Source organism: Propithecus coquereli, unplaced genomic scaffold (assembly GCF_000956105.1).
Source record: "Propithecus coquereli isolate 6110/MARCELLA unplaced genomic scaffold, Pcoq_1.0 Scaffold18, whole genome shotgun sequence".
Classification (NCBI taxonomy): domain Eukaryota; kingdom Metazoa; phylum Chordata; class Mammalia; order Primates; family Indriidae; genus Propithecus; species Propithecus coquereli.
In genome coordinates, this window is record NW_012142745.1 from 1,314,222 (window position 1) to 1,335,564 (window position 21,343).

Genomic DNA, 21,343 nt, shown 5'->3' on the forward strand with positions numbered 1-21,343 from the left:
TCTTTGCTGTCACGACATAAAGGTGAGGAACCATTTCTACACCATATTGTGACACATAATGAAAAATGGGATCTTTTTGACAATCACAAGCATTCGGCACAATGGCTGCATAAAGATGAAGTGCCAAAACACAGTCCAAAACTGAACACTCATTAGAAAAAGCTAATGGTGTCTGTTTGGTGATGTAGTGCTGGTAGTATCCACTACAGCTTCATGAAAACCGGTCAATCGATTACAGCAGATGTCCACTGCAACCAACTGGATGAAATGATGAGGATGCTTGTTTGATTAAGCCACCAAGATTGGTCAATAGACAGGACAGTCCTCTTGCAAGACAATGCTTGACCACATGTTGCACAAACAACACTGCCCAAACTGCAGAGGTGGGACTTGGAAACTCTCTGTTATCCACTGTGTTAACCAGATCTTGCACCAACTGACTATCACTTCTTCCAGGCTTTGGACTACTTCTTGCAAGGAAAAATATTTAATTCTTAACAAGCTGTGGAAAATGCCTTTTGTGATTTCATTGCCACTTGCTCTCCAGGCTTCTTTGCTGCTGGCATAAACACGTTACTGTTAAGATGGCAACACTGTGCTGATAGTTTAGGCACATACTTTGATTAATTGTACTGCTTCTTGTTTGAGATATAATAAACTAAACTTTTGATTTGAAACCGGACGTTTCATACTTAATGATCTAATAGGTATTCTCTTTTTGTTTGGCTTTGTGAAGCTGTAGTTTATTTCTCGTTATTTTTTTCTTCTATTTTTTCATCTTATCTTTGTCAGGCATATTTTTTTATTGATGTAGTATTTTATTGTACAAATATGCTATAATTTATCTACACATTTCATTGCTGATAGACATTTGTTAATGTTTGGACATTTTCACTGTTGTTTCCAGTTTGGGATTATTATGTATGCTGCTATTATGAACATTCTTGCATATGTCTCCTATGTACATATGTATGCATTTCTCGAAGCCAGTGGTTCACAAAGTGTGGTCCCTGGACTAGCAGCATCAATATCATCTATGAATTTCTTAGAAATACAATTCTCAGGTTCCAGAACTACTGAAGCAGCAGCTCTGAAACTGGTTCTCAGTAATCTGCCTTTAACAATCCCTCCAGGTGGTTCTAATGCATGTTGACGTTTAAGAATGGCTGTACACTTGGGAGTGGAATTGATGAGCCATGGTAGGTATATGTATGTTCAACTTTAATTGCTAATATCAAACTGTTTTCCAAATCAATTGCACCAATTTATACTCAGACCAGCAGTATATGAAAGCTTTGAGTGGTCCACATTGTTGCCAGTAGATGGTAAATTTTTTTTAAATGTAGCAATTCTGTTGGGATATAATGGTATTTTGTTTTAATTTGCATTTCCTTGATGACTCATGATGTTGAGTACCTTTTAATAAGTTTATAGACCAATTGGAGATCATTTTTGAAGTGCCTCTTCAAGTCTCTTGCCCATTTTTTAAATTGGGTTTTTAAAAATCTTTTTCTTGGATGGGTGCAGTGACTCACGCCTATAATCCCAGTGCTTTGGGAGGCTGAGGTGGGAGGATTCTTTGAGGCTAGGAGTTTGAAACCAGCCTGGACAACATAGTGGGTCCCCTCTGCCTCTTAAACAAACAAAAGAAAAAAATTAGCCAGGCGTGGTGGCGCACTGTAGCGTGCCTGGGAGGATCACTTGAGCCTGGAAGTTGGAGGCTGCAGTGAGCTATGATGGCACTGCACTCTAGCCCAGCACAGAGCGAAACCTGTCTCAAAAACACTTTTTTTTGTTTTTGAATTTTTAAGTTTTAGACTATCTATTTGATTCCTTTTCTTTTCAAAGAACCAGCTTTAGAGTTTCATGGGTTTTTCTTTATTATTTTCCTGTCTTCAATATTATTGGTTTATACCCTAATTTTTATTATTCATTTTCTTCTACTTGCTTTAGGTTTAAATTGCTCTTCTTTCATTGGTTTCCTAAAGTGTAAACTTAGTTTACTGATTTTAGATCATTCTTATTTTCTAATAAATGTACTCATCACTATAAATTTCCCTTAAAGCACTGCTTTCACTGCATCCCACAAATTGTGATGTTGTATTTTCATTTTCGTTTAAAGTGCTTTATTTTAAAATTTCCCTTGAAACTTCTTCTTTGACCTATGGGTTATTTACTAGGTGTTATTTTAAAGACATTAGGAGATTTTTCCAGCTATCTTTCCGCTATTGACTTCTAGTTTAACTCCATTGTGATCTGAGAATATACTTTGTATGATTTCTATTCTTTTAAATTCGTAAAGATGTGTTTTATGGTGATCTATTTTGGCAAAAGTTCCATGTGAGTTTGAGAAGAATGTGTATTTTGCTGTTGTTGGATGGTATATTTTATTTATCTATTTTTTAGAGAAAGGGTCTCCTTCTGTCACCCAGGCTAAAGTGCAGTGGCTATACCTCACCGTAATCTCAAACTCCTGGAATCAAGTGATCCTCCTGCCTTAGCCTCCGGAGTAGCTATGACTACAGGCATGTGCCACCTGTAATTCTATTGTTTTGTAGAGATGGGGATCTTGCTATGTTGCCTAGGTAGGTCTTGAACTCCTGGCCTCAAGCATTCCTCCTGCTTCTGCCTCCCAAAGTGCTGGGATTACAGGCATGAGCCACCATGCCCAGCTGGATGGTGTATTTAAATATCAATTAAATCAAGTTGATTGACAGTTCTGTTCAGGTCATCTATAGACTTACTGATTTTCTGCCTGCTTCATCTATTAATTACTGAAAGAGAGGCATTGAAATATTCAACCATAAAAGTAAATTTTTCTATTTTTCCTTTAAGTTGCCTCATGTATTTTGACATATTTCGTTCTTTAAAAAATCTTCTATATTACTTTCTGTGGTTTCTAGTTTCCTGTCAAAAATTATAGTTTGCATTTTATATGCTCAAATGTAGTAAGCACAGTTGTTTTGTACTGGAACCATTGAAATCACTGTGGGTCTGATTCTGTTACCTATTATGCAGAGCATACTATTTAAAAAATTATTTGTAGAAACAATTTAGGGTCCTAGAGAATTCTCATTTACATCTGCAGGTGACTAAAAGCACTAGCAATCAGCTATAACCTTAATCCAATTTCAAGGCCATGCTGCAGTCTGAGCAAGGGTTGATTTACTTCCATTTTATTCTTATTCCTGGAATTTGTTTGTTGGCCCCAGGCCAAAACAGGGAAAAGTTTACTAGAACTCTTCCTTTCACAGGTCCTGGACTGTGACATCTACTGTCTAGCTCCACAGGCTGTCAAAATCAGTCTTTCTTCTGCTTAAGAATGGAAAATTTCCCCAGTCCAGTGCAACTTTGAACATTGGGTTTATCATCTCTGAATTCTGTTCCTCTCCTAGACCTTGACCTATGCCAGTTACTCCTCATGCTCTTGCTTGCTCCTCGATGCTTTTCAGAAGATTTGGAAGTAATTTTTCATCCACTTTTTAAGGTATATCAGACACCACCTATGGCTCCATCTTGAATTTTCCTGGGCTACCATTCAACTCTAGCCATTGCTGCAGCCACCAGCTGCATGCAGGCAAATCTGACATCACTTGCCTCACCTGCACTGCATGTCTCTTGTTTTTGGTTTGGGTCTTTCTTCTGTGCTACCACAGCATTAGACACCCATGGGAATCTGCTCAGTCATTCCTGTGCGTGAAAATCCTGGATGTATAAGGAAATTAACATCCCATAGTGTAACTCTTGATCCAGTTGGGGAGGGGAACTAGCATATAAATAGTTTTCTTTAGAAGGACAATTCTGAGGTGCATTATACATGATGCTTAAGAAGCACTGATCCCCTGCTGTCTGCAGCACCTTTGAATTAGCTTTCCAAGCCCTCCCACTCCACTCTTCCCATTCTCCCATTCTTCCTCTTGTGATATTCTCTCAAACTGAACAACCTGCATGCAAGCCCTTATTTCAGTCTTTGATTTTGGGAGGAATCTGTCTAAGATAAATTGTCTTCAGCAGGGGCTTGAGGAGTACGAATGATCTAGTGTAACATTACCAGAAGCAGAAATTGAGAAAATTCAGATATTGTGGCATACTTACATGTTGAAAATAATCAGGCATTCATGGGAAAAGTAATGAAGTAGGAGAGAGATAGGAGAAAATCGCTGTTGTGATGTTTTTGAATAAGCTCCCAGCTTTAACCCTTAAGAGTAAATCTATTTTCTTTCTCCCAACCAGTCCTCCATATGTCCCTATTCTGTGAGTGGCACCACTATTTCCCAAGCCAGAACATCTCTAAATTCAGGTATGGCTCCTCTCTCTGACAAAACCCAGTCATCTGTACTGGTGTGCTAAGGCTGCCGTAACAAAGTACCCCAGACTGAGTGACTTAAACAACAGAATTTTATGGTCTCACAGTTCTGGAGGCTGGCAACCTGAAATCGAGATGTTGGCATGGTTGGTTCCTGCTGAGGGCTATGGGGGAGAATCAGTTCCAGGTCTCTTTCCTTGCCTTGTCTGTGGCCTTGGTCTCCGTTTCTTCACATCACCTTCCCTCTGTGCCTGTCTGTCTTCAGATTTCCCCTTCTTATAAGGACACTAGTCACATGGGATTAGAGTCCACCCTAATGACCTCATCTTAACTAATTACATCTGCAACAACTCTATTTCCAAATAAGGTCACATTCTGAGGTACAGGGGATTAGATCTTCAACATATGGATTAGAGGGGGACAGAATTCAATACATAACAGTTGCCAAGGCTTATTAAGTCATCCTTCAAAATATCTCTCCTATCTGTCCTCTTTCACTCAGGTTCGGGCCCTTGTGTGGTGCACTCCCACTGTTGCTACAGTCTTTCTAAAATGTTTCCACCTTCTCCCAACTCCCTAACTCCATCCTTATACAGAAAAGTGAGGCTATTCTTCTTAAGCATTGCTTTCAATGTATCATTTTCTTGCTCAAAAACATTCAGTGTGTCCTCATTGTTCATCAAATAAGATCCAAATCTTATAACCTGGTCCTCTTCAATAAGAACTAAACCTACTTTTCCTTTCTAAAAACTCCCGTCTTTCCTACTCACTCACTCTGTCCCAGAATTATCAGATTATTTAATGTCCCTTATAGGTTTCATCTTTCCAATCCATGCACCTGTGCTCTGGAGGTGGAGAGATGTTAGGAGGTCAGGGGATGGACTAAAGAGGAGAATTTAGATTTTTAGGATAAGATTGACAAGGTGTGTTGAGAATGGGGCACTTACATGGAAAGAGAACGGCCTAGACAAAGGCCCAGGAGCATAAGGCAGCTGGGCATGTTTGGGGAAATGCAAATAGGGACAATTGCTGCAGGAAATAGGGTGGCAGAGTGGGGGAAGCACCACAGCTCTGAAGAGGTGGGTGAGACAAGAACTTGAATGCCTTGTGGGCCAGATAAATTGCTTGGACTTTCCTTCATAAACAGGTGGTTAGTAGATGACTTACAACCAACTCCATGGCAGCGGACACTTTGTCTTGCTCACAACTGTATTGCCAGGGCCTGGAAGAGTGTCTAGCACATGGTAGGCTTAGTCTGGGTTGACCCAAGGGCAGACTTAGACAAGAACTTGGGGGTGGGTAGTTTGCATGAGAGATGATCCCAGAAATCACAAATGAGGGACAGGGAAAATAGCCAAAGAAGAAAGAAAAGTCAAAGAAAAGTCAATAATATTAAGTGTTTTGTTGAATAGGTCACCACTGTGGGCAACTGTGAATCTTACTGGGGAATCCATATTGAACACTCCTCAGAATTCCTCTGAAGGATCATACTGAACATTCTTCAGAATTGTCCACTAAGGGCTAGAGGAATCTGGGATATTTTAGCACTAAACTCGTTTCTCAAGTGGTTGAGAGTTGCCTCTGGGGGTGTTAAATCCCAGGCACTTCAGGGCTGTTTGGAGCACAGGTAGGCAAGACCCTGGCATTCCAGAAAACCTGTAGGATGAGAAGCAGAGAATCCCAGGGCTTGAGGTGGGAAGGTGTCAATGGGTGCAAGAACTGTCCAACTGCAGCTGTGGGCAAAAGGAGATACAGGCCAGGAGATGGGGGTGCTGGCAGCCGTTCCATTCACTCCCTGTGAACCTCTGGATGAAGCTATGGGACGTATGGCTTACTTCCCTGACTACTCTTAAAGGTCTTTGAGGGAAGGAACCAAATAGATTCATAGAGGCCAGGCACAGAAAAGCACAGGATTACATAGATGTTTGAGAGTAAATAAGAAAGAAAGGTGTAAGAGGGAAATGTGGCAGGGGCTAATCGATTTGATGAGAACTAGATGCAAATGAACATGACTGGTCTGGTGTTGGTTTTAGCTACATCCTCGAACACAAGTAAAGGGGAGAGGGGAAGCACAGCAGCATGTCTGAGAATCTGTGTTATCAAGAATTAGTTACTTAAATTCTCTGGGTTGCTTAAATGGGTAAGATGTGGTATGGCAAATTCCAATTCCGTAGAGAAACCCAACCTCAATCCCTGCCCATTTGCTAACACCCATGAGTATCTAATGAGCGTGAAAATGCTTTGAGAAATATAGAGCTCTGAAAATAGGGCATTCTGGTGTTTGTCTGTTTGTTCTGAGTATGGGTGGTTAGATTACCCACACCCTTTTAAGATTTTAAGCTAGCAGGAATAAACCAGAAAGAACCATCAAAATGTTAAATATGTGTGCCCTTTGATCTCAGCACTGCTCTGTTTGTTCTTGGGGGCAGGATGGGTGGGAGAACCTGGCAGGGTCTATAATGCCAGAGGTGGAGACCCTCATAAAATAGCAGGGCCAGGCCTGTCTGGCTTGGGGAATGAAAGCAATGACTGCAGGCAAATATGGAGTCCACTGTCCCATAAAGTGAAGGATGGGCCACTGCACCACACAATGTGGCTGCGGCGTGAGCGGGGAAAGCTGCCACTCCAGCTGTGGTCCCACCCTCACTTTCCCCGCTTCAGAAATGGTCGGTGGAAGGAAAACAAGACAGAAACTGGCCTTCCACCAGAGAGCTGTGCTCTCCTCGTCCCCACCCCCTGCTCTGGTCCCACCTCTCTCCCTTGCAGGCTCTGGCCAAGCTCAAAGCCCACCCATCTCACCTCAAGACAAGCTCACAGAAAGTATCTGCATGAAAGTCTGCCTTAATGATTCAGATTTGCTGTCATCCAAGGACCACCGCTCTGAAGGGGAGTGGGGAGGGCACTGGGGCAGGGAGGGTTCCAATGAGTCTCAATCAGCAACAAGGTTGCGGCCCACAGTGGGAAATGGCCCAAAGAAGCCCTAAAATGAGAAGAAAAGGCATTTAGAGCCTGGATTTGGGGAGGTGGCCCCTCCCTTCCCTGCAGTCCTTCCCCAAATACTTCACTAACAGCCTGATTTGAGTAAGCCTTCAACACAGCAACTCAGCCCATTGGTTGAGAGCCTGACCCCTGGCTTCCGCGTGTCGGTGCCCCTCCCTCCATGATTTTCCCTTAGGCTTGAGGCTGGAGAAGGAAGGCTGCTCCTTGTTTGCATTCCCACAGTGCTAGGGCAACCAGTCCCCCACAGGTAGGTCTCTGTCACTTAGCTCTGATAACGTTGCCCAGCAACCAATCCAGGCTTAGGAAACTGGGCTGCCAGATTATGGGAATGGGAACCCGTTTCCTTGGAGAGCATGAGGAGCCAGGACCCCCTGAGGCGCAGGCTGCCCTTAGGTGGGGAGTGCAGCCAGCTGGGGGTGCTCAGCTTCCTGCCACCACCCAAGTCCAAGCCACCTTGGTCTCCCTGCACCAGGAGGGTCATCTCCTTACAGACCTCTCAGTTTTCACTCTGTTCTTCTCACAATTCATTTCCCAACATCACTAGGGTGGCCTTTTAAAAATCATATATCACATTGTGACATTCCCTTCCTTAAAATTTCCCAGTTAACTACCCACTGCACTTAGAATAAAATTCAAACCATTTGACATAACCTGTGAGCCCCTGTATGGTCAGTCCTGGGCTACTTCTCCAATCCCGTTTTCTGCCACTGACTTTTCCATCTGTTCCTCTAATATGCCGTGGTACTCTTGTCTCAGGGCATTTGTTGCAATGCTCTCTGCCTAGGATGCCCTCCTTTATATCTTCCTCTGGCTGCCACCTTCTTATAATTTAGGTCTTAATCCCACCCCCCAAACACACACAAAAAGGACTTTTTTTCAATGTGGAGGAGTCTGATATTTGCAACAGCCCAATCCCCACTGTAGTCCTTGAGAGGAAGGGCATGGGCTGTGCAGGAGAAAGAGCTGGAAATCAGGAGACCTGGGTCCAGTCTTGGCTCTGCCACAAACCCACTATGCAGCCTTGAGTAAGTCCCATCACCAGCCTGGGCCTCAATTTCTCATCTACAAAGATAGGTGGGGATACTAGGTGGGCTCCGAACAGTATTCTGGAGTTCAAAGATCCCGAGGAGATGCCTCAGAGCCTTGCCCAGGCCACAGAGTAGAGCAAGGGGGAGGCTGAACATGAGGACCTCTGGGCTACATCTTCCATTTATCCAAGAGAGCCTTGCCATCACCTGCTATAGACAAGGGAGTATATGGTGAAAAGGAGGACATTTTATCTAATTTTGAAAACTCTGCACCTTTCAATGCCTATTTTAAACTCAATGTCCACGCATGATCGTGTAGATCATTTCTTCCATAGAGGCTCCCAGGACCTCTCACACAAGTATCCATAGGTAGTCTATGAGAGATACAGGAAAGTGGGGTGCTCTTTGATTGGAAAAGGAAAGATCTTTTTTTCAGCTTACCCGTTATTACCCCAACACCCACTCCCTTCTTCCCTGCCTCCTTCATTTAAACAGATCCCTGGTGATTCCAACCTCCCTAGGAAAAATGAGCCCCTCACCTTGACGGTGTTGCCCACTTCTCGCTTCAGGGCCTTGGCAACCACTCTGGAGGTAGAGCACTGATCCCTGCTCACCTTGGCCACTGGGCTCTGTGAAGAGGGAAGCCAGGAGTCAAGAAGGAGGCAGAAAAAGGGTGGGAGGACCCCAGAGGGAAGTGTTGGGATACAAAGTGAGGGATCCACAATTCTTGAGAGGACGCGGAGTCTCACCTTGGGGAACAGGAGTCGGAGTTTGTCCTCTTCTTGCCCCTAGAAGAGACAAGGATGGCAAACAGGGCCTAGGCTTGCTAAAACTCACCTCCCTTCCCTTTGCAGAATCACTAATGGGTCTCGGAATTGTTTCTTGCTGACACCAGACAGGACCTCTGAGTTATTCTTCTCATATTGCTCCCAGTAGCTCCTGCCTGCAGTTTTAATACCCGTTCCTTCCCTGCTCTGTCTGCCAGACAGCATGGACTGACCACAGGCCTCGCATACCTTACCCCAGTGGTTTTAGTGGGAAAAACTGCCTTCTCATCCCTCAGACATGGATCTTGGGGGTTGATGTGCTCCATTTTTGTTGTCCTCACATCCTGAGTGATGTCATCCTTCCAGAACAGACCTGCAGGATAAAAGGATGGTATGAGTTGACACCTGTGACAGTCTGACTCAGTCTGGGGACCAGAGTGACTTCTCCTTCAAGTACATGTAGAATCACACTTATCAGAGAGAATTAATTGAGATGTATAAAAATTAACTAGCATAGTGTCTGGCATGTAATATTCAATTAGGATTATGATTATGGTCTATTTGCCAATTCCTTTGATGCTGTTGTGAGGATTAAATGAGTTTAGGGATGTAAGGAGTGCTTAGAAAGCCGTAAAGCAGTGATTATCAGACTTTATGTGCATTGGAATCTCCTGAAAGGCTTGTTAAAACACACATTCTGTTTCCCACCCCTAGGGTTTCTGATGCAGTAGGTCTGGGGTGAAGCTCAAGAATGAGCATTTCTAATGAGTTCCCTGGTGATGCTGATGCTGCCGGTCCAGGGAAGCCTTTGGGAACTACTGCTCTAAGGCACTGTGCACATATTCGGCATTAGTGGCCGTGATATGAACTCGAGGCAGATTTCCTATCTCACTCTCCCCCACACACCCATTCATGAAACTCTGCTCTAAAAACAGGGTCAGCCATCTGTCCCTGGTGTACTCTCCACTACCTTTCATTCCTCCCCTCTGTCATACAATTTTCTCTGCTTCCTGCTCAGAGGCTAAGGGGTGTGTGTGTGTGTGTTCTCCTGGCTGAGAACTAAAGGAGTCCTGGCTCTGGAAAAATTCAGATACTGCCAGGAATTGGGACTAGTCCCAAGGAGTTGGATGCTGGCCTCTTCCAGGGACTTCTTCTAGAAGCCTCTGCTGGGCTCTTGTAGGGTGTTCAAGTGCAAGTAGCTCACTCATCCAGACTCCACCCCTGCTCCTGTCTCATCCCCATTTCCATGAGGTGAGTGTGACAAGAAAGTTTCAAGTATAGACGCTTGAGGGAAGAGAAAGCTGGTCCTCAGGTCAGATAGCCCCTCACTGCTTCCCCCATATCTGATCAGGCCCCAACCTCTGTTCACTAGCTTTTACTCACCTTGGGGTACAATCTGCTGGAGCACGACTTCCAAATGCTGGAAGACCGAGGTGGTAAATCCTTGGAGGGGCCAGAGCTGCCCCACTCCCACTTGGCCCTGACCATCTAAAGGCAAATAATAGTGTGAGCACAGGGCTTGGCCAGAAGCCTTCCAAATCCCAGTTGACAAATCAGCTTCCTTGTACAGTCACTCCTGGATTTCCTAGTCTCTGTTCCCTGCACCAGGCCCCTTTGCCCGCTTCAAGTTCTCCTTCTTTCATCTTTCCCTTCCTCCATCACCGCCTGCCATGTTTTCAGCCCCTAAACCTCATTCACTCATGTACTGATTTCCAGATAAGAATCAAGCTTGCAGGCAAAGAGCCACCTGGGGAGGTTTAGGTGAGCAGAGGATAATCAGGTGTATGGTGGGGTTTGTGGAACCAGGTGAGCTGCATCTTAGGGAAGGCTTTGAAACCTGGAGCGGTTAGGGAGGAGGCCTGGAATCCTTAGAAAGAGAAAGTATTGGCATATATAGCGTTCGAGGATCTCAATTCTTTTCCTAAAGCCACAGTTGGCCCAACTGTGCACAGGGGAAGATAACCCCTAATGATACACACACCTTCCTTCTTCCAGATCAATGGGATAGGGTTGGAGGACAGTCTCTTTTTTTCCACAGTGGAATTACCATAGTCACTCTGGACAGGTCTTAAGAAAAGGGAATTCTCCTACCCAAGCAAACAGATGCCTATTAACAATTTCCTGGCCTTTAGAAGTATTGGAACCTCCAGCATCCTGCAGAGAAGAAACAGAGCTTTGGGGAGGGAGCTGGTTCTCTGAGACAGCGCTTCCTGGACTGGTGGGGAAGAGCGGTGACCTGGACACGCGCGGCCTGGACCGCAGCGCGCTCGGCGCTGTCCGTGGTTCTGAGAGGTGGCTGAAAGCTGGCGTGGGGGCGGCGCTGGGCGGTAATGTGGGAGACGCATGTCCACGAAGCTTGAAGATCCTTCCCACCCTCCCCCCACCTCCTCTTGTCGCAAACAGGCCTCCCACAATTCTTGGCCTCTAAACCCAAGAGTCGGGCGGGGAGCGTGGGCGTCAGCCTAGGAGTTTGCGCTGTCTTTCCCACGCGCTCTGCGCAGGAGCTCTCGAGTCTGCGCAGTCCGTCTCTGACCGTTCCGACGTCAGTCAGCGCTGGATCTCCCCGGTTGGCGCAGAGGGGAGCGGAGGAAGAACAGTGGCTCCATTCCCCCTCCATCCTGTTTTACCCCGGCCTAGCCTTCCCCTTCTTATTGGAAATCTGATTACAGCCACGAGGCTCTGTGGGCTTATCACAAGGTCCTGGCTCGTCTCTGCTCAGCCTTCTGCCTGGAGCCAGGACCCTGACACCCGCGGAGTAGGGCCTCTGGTCCCCTGCAGACCACTCAGCCCTGGTCCTCATCTCTTTTCTGCCCCTCGGGCGCGTCTTGCTTCTCCTGTGGCCGCATAGGCCGGTTTTACCTCCCTCTGCCTATGTCGTCTCGACCTCCTCCCAAATCTCCAATCTTCCCCCGAGGCCGCTTCTCTCAGGTCCAGACCCCATATGCCCAGACCCATCCCAAGCCTTCGCTTCTGTCTGCGAGACGCTCTTTTCATTTGTCTCCTCACGCCCCCAAACACGTTTCTTTCCTCCTGAGTTTCCTAGCCTTGAAACCCCCTGACCCACTTCCCTCAGGATCGCTCTGTGGTCCTGCCCGCATCCCCAGGTCTCCTTCTGACCGTGGGGACTAATGTCGCTGCAGCCCCCTGGGCGACTGTTCAGAAGCAGGAACCAGACAAGCAGCTGGAGCCCCCCCGGATCCCCCAGACCGCAGCGGACGCTGCATCCTCCCGGCTGGGCGCGCTCGCTGCTGGCCCAAGTCTCAGCGAAGGCAGCGACCGGGGCCGGAGGGGCGGAGCCGGGCTGTCGCTCCCCACCCGCTAGCCGGGCAGAATCTGCATAGCCCTGCTCGGCAGCTCCATCAACCGCGAGGGGCCTGGTCCTGAGGACGCCTACCCAACTCCCCGGTCCCCTTCCCGCCTCCCTGACTTTGTGCCTCTTGGAATTCCTGGCCCTGCTCCTTTTTGCCATAAGTCGGGTCGCAAGGACCACCGCCTCCACTCCCAGTCCTAAAGTTGGAGAAATGGATTGCATGTAAGATACCGGTGCAAATTGTCTTGTGAGAATTAAGTATGAATAGCAACGGAAAAGTAGGCACTTAATGAAATTAATTTATTTTTATTATCCTTGACGCTCACCCACCTAAAAACCTTCAGCAATCATATGGATTCAACCTGCAAAATATATTGCACATCCATCAACCTTTCTCCACGTCCACTGCCATCTCCCTGGCCCAAAGTGCGATACTCTTTTTAAAAAGTCAAGCTATTGTAATAACTATTTGACTAATTAAATGATCTGTTGCTTCCACTCTTGTGTACTTATAAGCTAGTTCGTGAGCTTTCTAAATCCTAGACCAATATTTCAATATTTTTCATTAAACTTAAAACATTAAGAAAAATTTCAAATATTAAAAAGAGAATCTGATGAACACTTACTTATACCTATTAATATTACCCAGATTAATTATTAAGATTTTGTCACAATTGCTTCTTTTTCTTACTGAAGTATTTAAAAGGAATTTACAGACATCATGAAACTTCACTCCTAAATAATTCAATATGCATCTCTTAGAATTAATGATAGTTTCGTACACAACCGCGACGCCATTATGACATCTGTGATAGTCTGAATAATGCCCCCCAAAAGATGTCTATTTCCTAATCCCCAGAATTTATGAATATGTTTCTTTACATGGTAAAAGGAATTTGCAGGTGGATTAGCCTTAGAAGGTGACTAACTTTAGATGGGGAGATTATCCTGAATTACCCAGTTGGGCCCAATATAATCACAAGGGTCCTTACAAAAGGTAAGCAGGAGCATCATAGTCAGTAGTGTGAGATGTGACATTGGAGGCAAGAGGTTGAAGTGACCCAAGGAAGGGGCCACAAGCCAAGGAATGCAGACATTCTCTGGCCTCCAGAAGGAACACAGCCCTGCTGACACCTTGATTTTAGACTTCTGACTTCCAGAACTGTAAGATAAATTTGTGTTGTTGCAAGCCACTAAATCTAAGGCAATTTGTTACAGAGGCAATTGAAAACTAATACAACATCTGAATTTTACAGTGATTTCCTAATTGACATAATTCTCTAATACTTCTGGATGTAACTCCTTTATCAGATAAATGGTTTGTGAATATTTTCTCTGACTCTGGGCATTTTATTTCAGTCTTCTTAACAGTGGCTTTTGAAGAGTAAAGTATTTTAATTTTGATGAAGTCCCATTTATTTATCTTTTTATGACTAATGTTTTTCATGTTCTTAAAAGTGTTTGCCCACCCAAACTTACAAAGATCTTCTTCCATTTTCTTCCCAAAGTTGGCTATGCTGGCCTCATAAAATTAGTCAGAAAGCATTTCCTCTTCTTTCATGCTCTGAAAGTTTGTGTAAAATTGATATTATTTCTTTTTTAAGCAATTGGGCCTGGAGTTTCTTTGAGAGTTTTATTACAATTTCAGTTTCTATAGCTATTCAGATACTTTATTTCTTTTCATGTATGTTTTGGAAACTTGAAGTTTTCAAGAAATTTGTTCATAATGTTTAAGTAATCACATTAGTTATCACAAAGATGTTCATAATATTTCTTTATTGCCCTTTTAATAGCTGAAGAATTTGGAGCGATTTCACTTTTTTCTTTCTTGATTGTGGTAATTTGTGTTTCATCAGTATAGCTTGATTTTTAAAAATAACTGACTTTTGGTTTCATTGCTTTTTCTCTGTTGTTTGCCCAGTTTATTTATTTGAGGAGAAGGAAAGAGAGATTTATTAATTTGCCAGAAAATAAGGAGGATGGAGACTCCTGTCTGAAACACCATCATCCTCATAACAACAGAAATACAGAGCTTTTAAAGGGAGCCTATTCAGTTTCAGGTAATTTCTGTTCAACTGCAGTTGATGATTCTGATGGTCCTATCTCCAGCCTATCTCCACCATGTCCAGGACCTCCATCCAGGTCCCGGCGGGCTCCACAGTTCCACTAAGCCATCTCCAGTAGCACAAAGAACAAAAGACATTCCCCTGCCCCTCTGACTGCTGGCCTGAGGCAGAGATGCAGGTCCTAGTTCTCCAAAAAGAGTGGGGAATTATTTTAAAGAGACATAAAACATTTTTGCCACTTTTTTTCAGGCCGTTTCCTCTGTAACATATTCCCCCCCGTCAATTTTACCCCTCCATATCTATGGGAGGAGGGGCAACATAGTCATCAAACTACTTCCTGCTGAATTGGGGTGATGTTTTATTTATTTATTTATTTTTGAGAAAGTGTCTTGCTCTGTCACCCTGGATAGAGTGCAGTGCTATCATTGTGGCTCACTGCAACCTCAAACTCCTGGGCTCAAACGATCCTTTTGCCTCAGCCTCCCAAGGAGCTGGGAGTATAGGTGCCCACCACCATTCCCAGCTAATTTTTCTACTTTTAGTAGAGACAGGGTCTCGCTCTTGCTCAGGCTGGTCTGGAACTTCTGAGCTCAAGCAATCCTCCTGCCTCAGCCTCTCAGAGTACTAGGATTATAGGGGTGAGCCACCACGATGTTTTAGATGAAAGGTTTATACTTATGTATGGCATTGCAAAGCTTTGGTAGTATATTTACAACAACAGATTACCAGACAAAAAAAGTCATAAGCAACAACTGTAACAGTGAGGATTGACAAGGCGAAATGGACTGTCACCTTGCACACAATATCTGATACAGGGCTGGGTTAGAAAAGAAACATGGAACCTCTGAGTGCAGTTATTAATTGTGCCCTGTAGGTGATCCGAGGGACTGGCTTCTGCAAATTCAGAAATCATATACAGAAATGCTTGCACAGATCAAGGTTTAGGATAACAAACCTAGCAGCAAGACAGAGCAACAGAAGAGGCGATAGCACAGAGAGATCCTCACTAAGGAGTTGTCTCTCCAGCCTAGAGACAGAACAAATAACCAATGAAAGCTCAGCAAAAAATAACCAAATTTTCATTTTTCCCTTTTCCTTAAACAGATACTTTAGATTGCCTAAAGGCTGGCCCTTCTACGGGGGGCTTGGGTCCTCCCTTCTTCCATGGCACACCTCTTGACTTTGGTATGATGGACCCAGGGTTTTTACTTCTGATAATTTCAATGAGGTGCACATTGTCAGAGGCACTTCATAGGGTCCCTTCCGCTTCTTTGCTTCCAACTGGGGTGGGAAACTGGGGATTTATCTGGTTATCACTGATTGTGTGCTGCACATATTATTTTTAAATGATTTACAGAAATAATTTGAAGCCCAAGAGCAAATGAGTGTGAGCCTCTTTTGAGATGTGTAATATTCCAGGAGAAAGGGAAATATTGGTCTTTCGGTGGGCTGAACAAAGGTGGTGTTCCTCTCTCCATTTTAAGATTTCAAACTACCAGGAGAATAGCTAACAAAACAATAAGCATAAACATTGATATTGCACCTTTTTTGCTATTCATTGGAGGGGATTCTAGTGCTGAGATAATATCCTCGGAACACTAAACATGTTCTCAGGCCTAGTGAACCTGGGTCTCATAGGGAGAAACTTTCTTCCCCAAGGGAAGAAAAAAGACTACTGGCCGGCACGGTGGCTCACACCTGTGATTCCAATACCAACAATTTGGGAGGCTAAAGGAGGAGTACCACTAGAGGCCAGGAGTTGGAGACCAGCCTGGGCAACACACCAAGACCCTGTCTCTACAAAAAATTTTTAAAAATTAGCGGGGAGTGGTGGCACTCACCTGTAGTCCCAGCTACTCGGGCGGCTGAGGTGGAAGGATTGCTTGAGGCCAGGAGTTTGAGGTTGTTGTGAGCTGTAATGGTACCACTGCATTCCAGCCTGGGCAATAAGGCAAGACCCTATATCTTAAAAAAAAAAAAAAAAAGACAACCATAAAGTATGGCGAGGTAGGCGGGTAGTGGGTGGAGAAAGATTGCAATTCAGCTAAGGTCCGACCCTGCATTGTATTCATATTATAAATGATATCTGGAAGGAGAAAGGGTACCAAGTTGCTGTGCTGTTCCGTGTCTCCACCCCAAGTGTCCCCTCTGTTCTAGTCTTACATATTTTACTTCAGAGGCTTTGGCTGGGGCCCACTGTCTTGCCTCCAGACAAAAGAGTTTCCATGAAAGTCCACTTTAAAAATCCAGTAGCTGGTTGTCCTAGAACTGCCTCCCTGCAGGGTAATAGGGAGTAGAGGGACAGGGAAGCCTCAATTTGCTACAAAGTTTTGCTCAGAGAAGGAAACAGCTCAAAGAAACTCTAAAATAGGTTTGGAATTTGTGTGTATATCTGCTGAGGACTCCTCCTCCACAATGTAAGCTCTCCCCTCTACCCAACCCCAGCACATAATGGCCTCCAATAGCAGTCTGGATTTGGGCAAATCGTGAGGCACAATGGCTCAGCAATCACCTCCAACAAGCCTCCCCTTGGCTCTGTGTTGTGATCCTCTCTCCCTCCCTGGTTTCCCTGTAGGTACAGAGCTAGTCAAGGACCCTCAGCCTGGAGAAGAATGGCAGATTCTTGTTTGCATACTTAACAGCACCATGGCAACCAGTTCTCATTGTGGGGATCAGTCGCTCAGTGCTGATGATGTCACCCCAGCAACCAATCCAGGTACAAGAAGCACAGCTGCCATGGTGACAGGAGTCAGAGCAGTTTCCTTGGAAGCATGAGGCTGGGGAGGGCATGGAGAGCTGCAGCACCACTGCAATTGCCTGGCCCAAGCTACCAGTCTTTCCTGGACCAAAATAACATTTCCTAACAGATCTATTGGTGCTAGTCTTGCCCCCATCAACACATTTTCTAACAGTGTTAGGGTAGTCTTTTTTTGTTGTTGTTCAAAAGGGTTTTGCTCCAGGCTGGAGTACAGTGGCTTGATCATAGCTCACTGCAGTCTTGAACTCCTGGGTTCAAGTGATCTTCCCACCTTGGTCTCCAGAGTAGCTAGGACTACAGGTGCGCACCACCATGCCCAGCTAATTTTTTAATTTTTTGTAGAGATCATGTTGCCCAGGCTGGTCTTAAACTCCTGGACTCAAGCGATATTCCTGCCTCAGTCTCAGCTGGTTTATAGGCATGAGCTACTACACTCGGCCCAGAATGGTTTTAGAAAATAACCTAACAACATGTTGTCTACAAGAAACTCACTTTAAATATGACTATATAGGTAGGTTAAAAGTAAACGAATGGAAAAAGGTATAATGTGCTAACACAAGTCAAAAGAAAACTGGAGTGGCTATTAGACTAACTGACTTCAGCACAAAGAAAATTAGCAGAGATAAAGAGGAACATTACTTAATGATAAAAGGGTGAATTCACCAAGAAGACGTACAACTCTTAATGTGTATGTACCTAACAACAGAGCCTCAAAATACATGATGCAAAAATGAACAATTCTGAAAGAAGAAATAGACAAATCTACAATATATTTGGAGACTTCAACATCCCTATCCCAGAAATCAAGAGAACTAATAGACATAAAAGCATCAGGATATACAAGAACTGAATCACACCATCAACTAACTGATTCTAATGGATATTTACAGAACATTCCACCCGACAACAGTGGAGTACACATTCTTTTGAAGTGCACAATGGAATATTACTCATAGCCTGGCTCATATCCTGAATCATAAGACAAACCTTAGTAAATTTAATAGGATTGAAATTATACAAAATATGTCCTATGACCATAATGCAATCAAACTAAAAATAAATAACAAAAATAACAGTGATGTATCCAAATACTTGGACATTAAAAAACACACTTCTAAGTAATCCATGGGTCAAAAAGGAAGTCTTACGGGAAATTAGAAAATATTTTGAACTGAACAAAAATGAAAACATATCAAATTTTGTGGGATGCAGCTAAAGGAGCACTTAGAGCAAAGTTTATGGCATTAAATGCTTGTATTAGAAGTCATCAGAAGAAACTAAAGATATAAGCATAAATTAATAAAATTGAAAACAATAACAGAGAAGAACCAATGAAAGAGAAAGCTGCTTCATTGAACAGACTAATAAATATTTATCAGTAAGATAAATCTCTAGCAAGACTAACTGACAAAGAAATAAAGACACAAATTACCATTATCAGGAATGAAAGAGGGACTATCACTACCAGCCCCATAGACCTAAAAAGATAATAAAGGAATACTACAAACAACTCTCTGCACATATATTTCACAACTTAGTTGAAATGGACCAGCTCCTCAAAAACAACAAACCACCAAAACTCACCCAAGATGAAATAGATAACGTAAATGGTCTTATAACTATTAAAGAAATTGAATTCATGTTTTAAAAGATCCCCTCCCCCACTCCCCATCAATCAGTCTCCAGTGGTTTCTGCTGAGGTGGTTTCTGCTATGGTTTGAATGTGTCTCCCAAAATTTCATGTGTTGGAAACTCAATTCCAAATTCATATGTTGATTGGAGGTGGGGCCTTTGGGAGATAATTATTAATAGGATTAGATAAGGTTATTGGGGTTGGGCCCCCCTGATGGGACTGGGCTTTATAAGAAGAGAAAGAGACCTGAGCTGACATACACTCTTCCCTCCTGTCAATGTGATGTCCTCTGTCATGTTATGATGAGCAAGAAGGCCCTCACCAGATGCCTGATCCTCCATCTTGGACTCCCCAGCCTCCAGAATTGCAAAAAATAAATTTCTTTTCTTTATAAATTACCCAGTCTGTGGCATTCTGTAATAGCAATGCAAAACAGACTAAGACAGTTTCACTGGCAAATTCTACCAATTATTTAAAGAAGAAATAACAACTCTACACAGTCTACTCCAGAGAATGGAAGAGAAGAGAATACTTCCTAACTCATTATATGAACTTGGTATTGCCTTGATACCCAAATCAGGAAAAGACAGCACAAAAAAGAAAACTGTAGGGCAACATCCCTTATGGACATGGACTAAAAAGATTAGCAAATTGAATCCAGCAATATGTAAAAAAAAATACTAAAATCAGAAAGCTGGTTCAATATTTGAAAATCAATTAATGCAATCTACCATATCAACGGTTTAAGAGGAAAAACCACATGATCATACCAATAGAAGCATGAAACATGTTTGATAAAATTGAATATCCATTCGTATTTTAAAACAAACACATGAAACAAAACAAAACACACCTCTCAGCCAAGCAGGAATAGAAAGGAACTTCAATCTGATGAAGGGCGTCTATAAAAAAGCTATAGCTAATGTCATATTTCGATGATAAAAATCTTTCCCCAAAGAGCAGAAACAAAGCAAGTACCATTGTCCCTCAATATCCATGGGAGGATTGATTCCAGGACCTCCCATGGATACCGAAATCCTTGGATGCTCAGGTCCGGATATAAAATGACATAGTATTTGCATATAGCCTATGTACATCTTCCCATATACTTTAAATCATCTCTAGATTACTTATAATACCTAATGCAATGTAAATGCTATGTAAATACTTGTTATACCATATTGTTTAGGGAATAATGACAAAAGAAAAAGGTCTGTACATGTTCAGTACAGACGCAATTTTTTTCAGCAATTTTCCAGGATTTTCCCCTGGCTGCCTTCTTGTCATTTAGGTCTAAGTTCAAATGTCGCCTCCTTAGGCCTTCCTTGGTGTGGAGGAGTCTGATGTGTGAAACAGCCCAACCCCTCGTGGGGTCCCTGAGAGGAGGGGTCGGGGCTGTGCAGGGGGAAGGCTGGGAGGCAGGAGGCAGAGTCCAGTCCCAGCTCCGCGCTTACCCGGCCTGTAAAGATGGCTGGAGGTTCTCCATGGCCAGTTTTCTATCTGGGATCCAAACGGCTCAAGGGGCTCTGGGCACTCCTCCCCCTTCAAGGAGAGACTCTCTCTCTCTCTCTCTCTCTCTCTCTCTCTCTCTCTTTCTCTCTCTCTCTCTATATATAAATGTTTATATGCACACATGCACGTGTATGCATATATTATATATGTATATATACATATATATAGATGTAAGGATGGGTGAGGTAGAGATTGGGGTGACGTCATACTCTAAAGATTCTCTTAGAAAAACAGAAAGCCTGTGTTTTTTAAAACTCGGAAACCCTCTGAGGCAGACTTCTGTAGGGCCTTCAAGCTCTGTGCCTGACCTTAGAGCAGCAGTCCCCAACCTTTTTGGCACCGGGGACCAGTTCCATGGAAGACAATTTTTCCACGGACGGCGGGGGCAGGCTGGGGGGCCGTGGCGGAGGCGGAGCTCAGGCGGTGATGCGTGGCCCGATTTCTAACAAGTCGCAGACCGGTACCCGGCCACGGACCAGGGATTGGGGACCTCAGCCTTACAGGACAAAAAGGCCCTGGAAGACCCTAGCGCCTGCCTGTATCCGGCAGTTGCTGAAATCCGAAAGGGTGACTGAGAGGCAGAGAGAGTGGGAGCGCCCTCCAGTCGGGAAATGGAGAATTTCCTTCCATTCGGCTGGGAGAGTCAGCATTACTGCTGTTTCACTGATGTGGAAGGAGGGCTTGAAGAGCTTAATTAATGTGTCCAAGGTCACAGCTGGGAAGAAGCAGGACCAGGATTGGGCTGTCTGTGTGGAAAGCCCTGTTCCTTCCCACCCACAAGGCCCACGCTTCCAGAAGGTTCTCCCTAAGGCTCTGCCCTCAGCAAAGCCCTGTCAGTCCTCCCTCAGCCAGTCTATCCCCCCCTTCACTCTGCCTCCCTCTTTAATAGGTCCTGCTGGGCTCAGCCTTCCTGACCAATGCCAGGTCCTCACCTGCAGTGGGGCTTTGATGTGCTTGGTCACC

At 44.2% G+C, this 21,343-nt stretch overlaps 1 protein-coding gene across 1 annotated transcript; it reads right to left on the bottom strand.

The window, feature by feature from the left end:
- Positions 1-7,235: 7,235 nt before the first annotated feature.
- RESP18 (regulated endocrine-specific protein 18) lies at positions 7,236-12,325 on the bottom strand. Its single transcript, XM_012642513.1, is given in 7 exon segments — positions 7,236-7,286; positions 8,874-8,963; positions 9,072-9,122; positions 9,356-9,474; positions 10,485-10,589; positions 12,219-12,294; positions 12,296-12,325. Coding segments are annotated over 7 exon segments (522 nt in total).
- Positions 12,326-21,343: the final 9,018 nt, after the last annotated feature.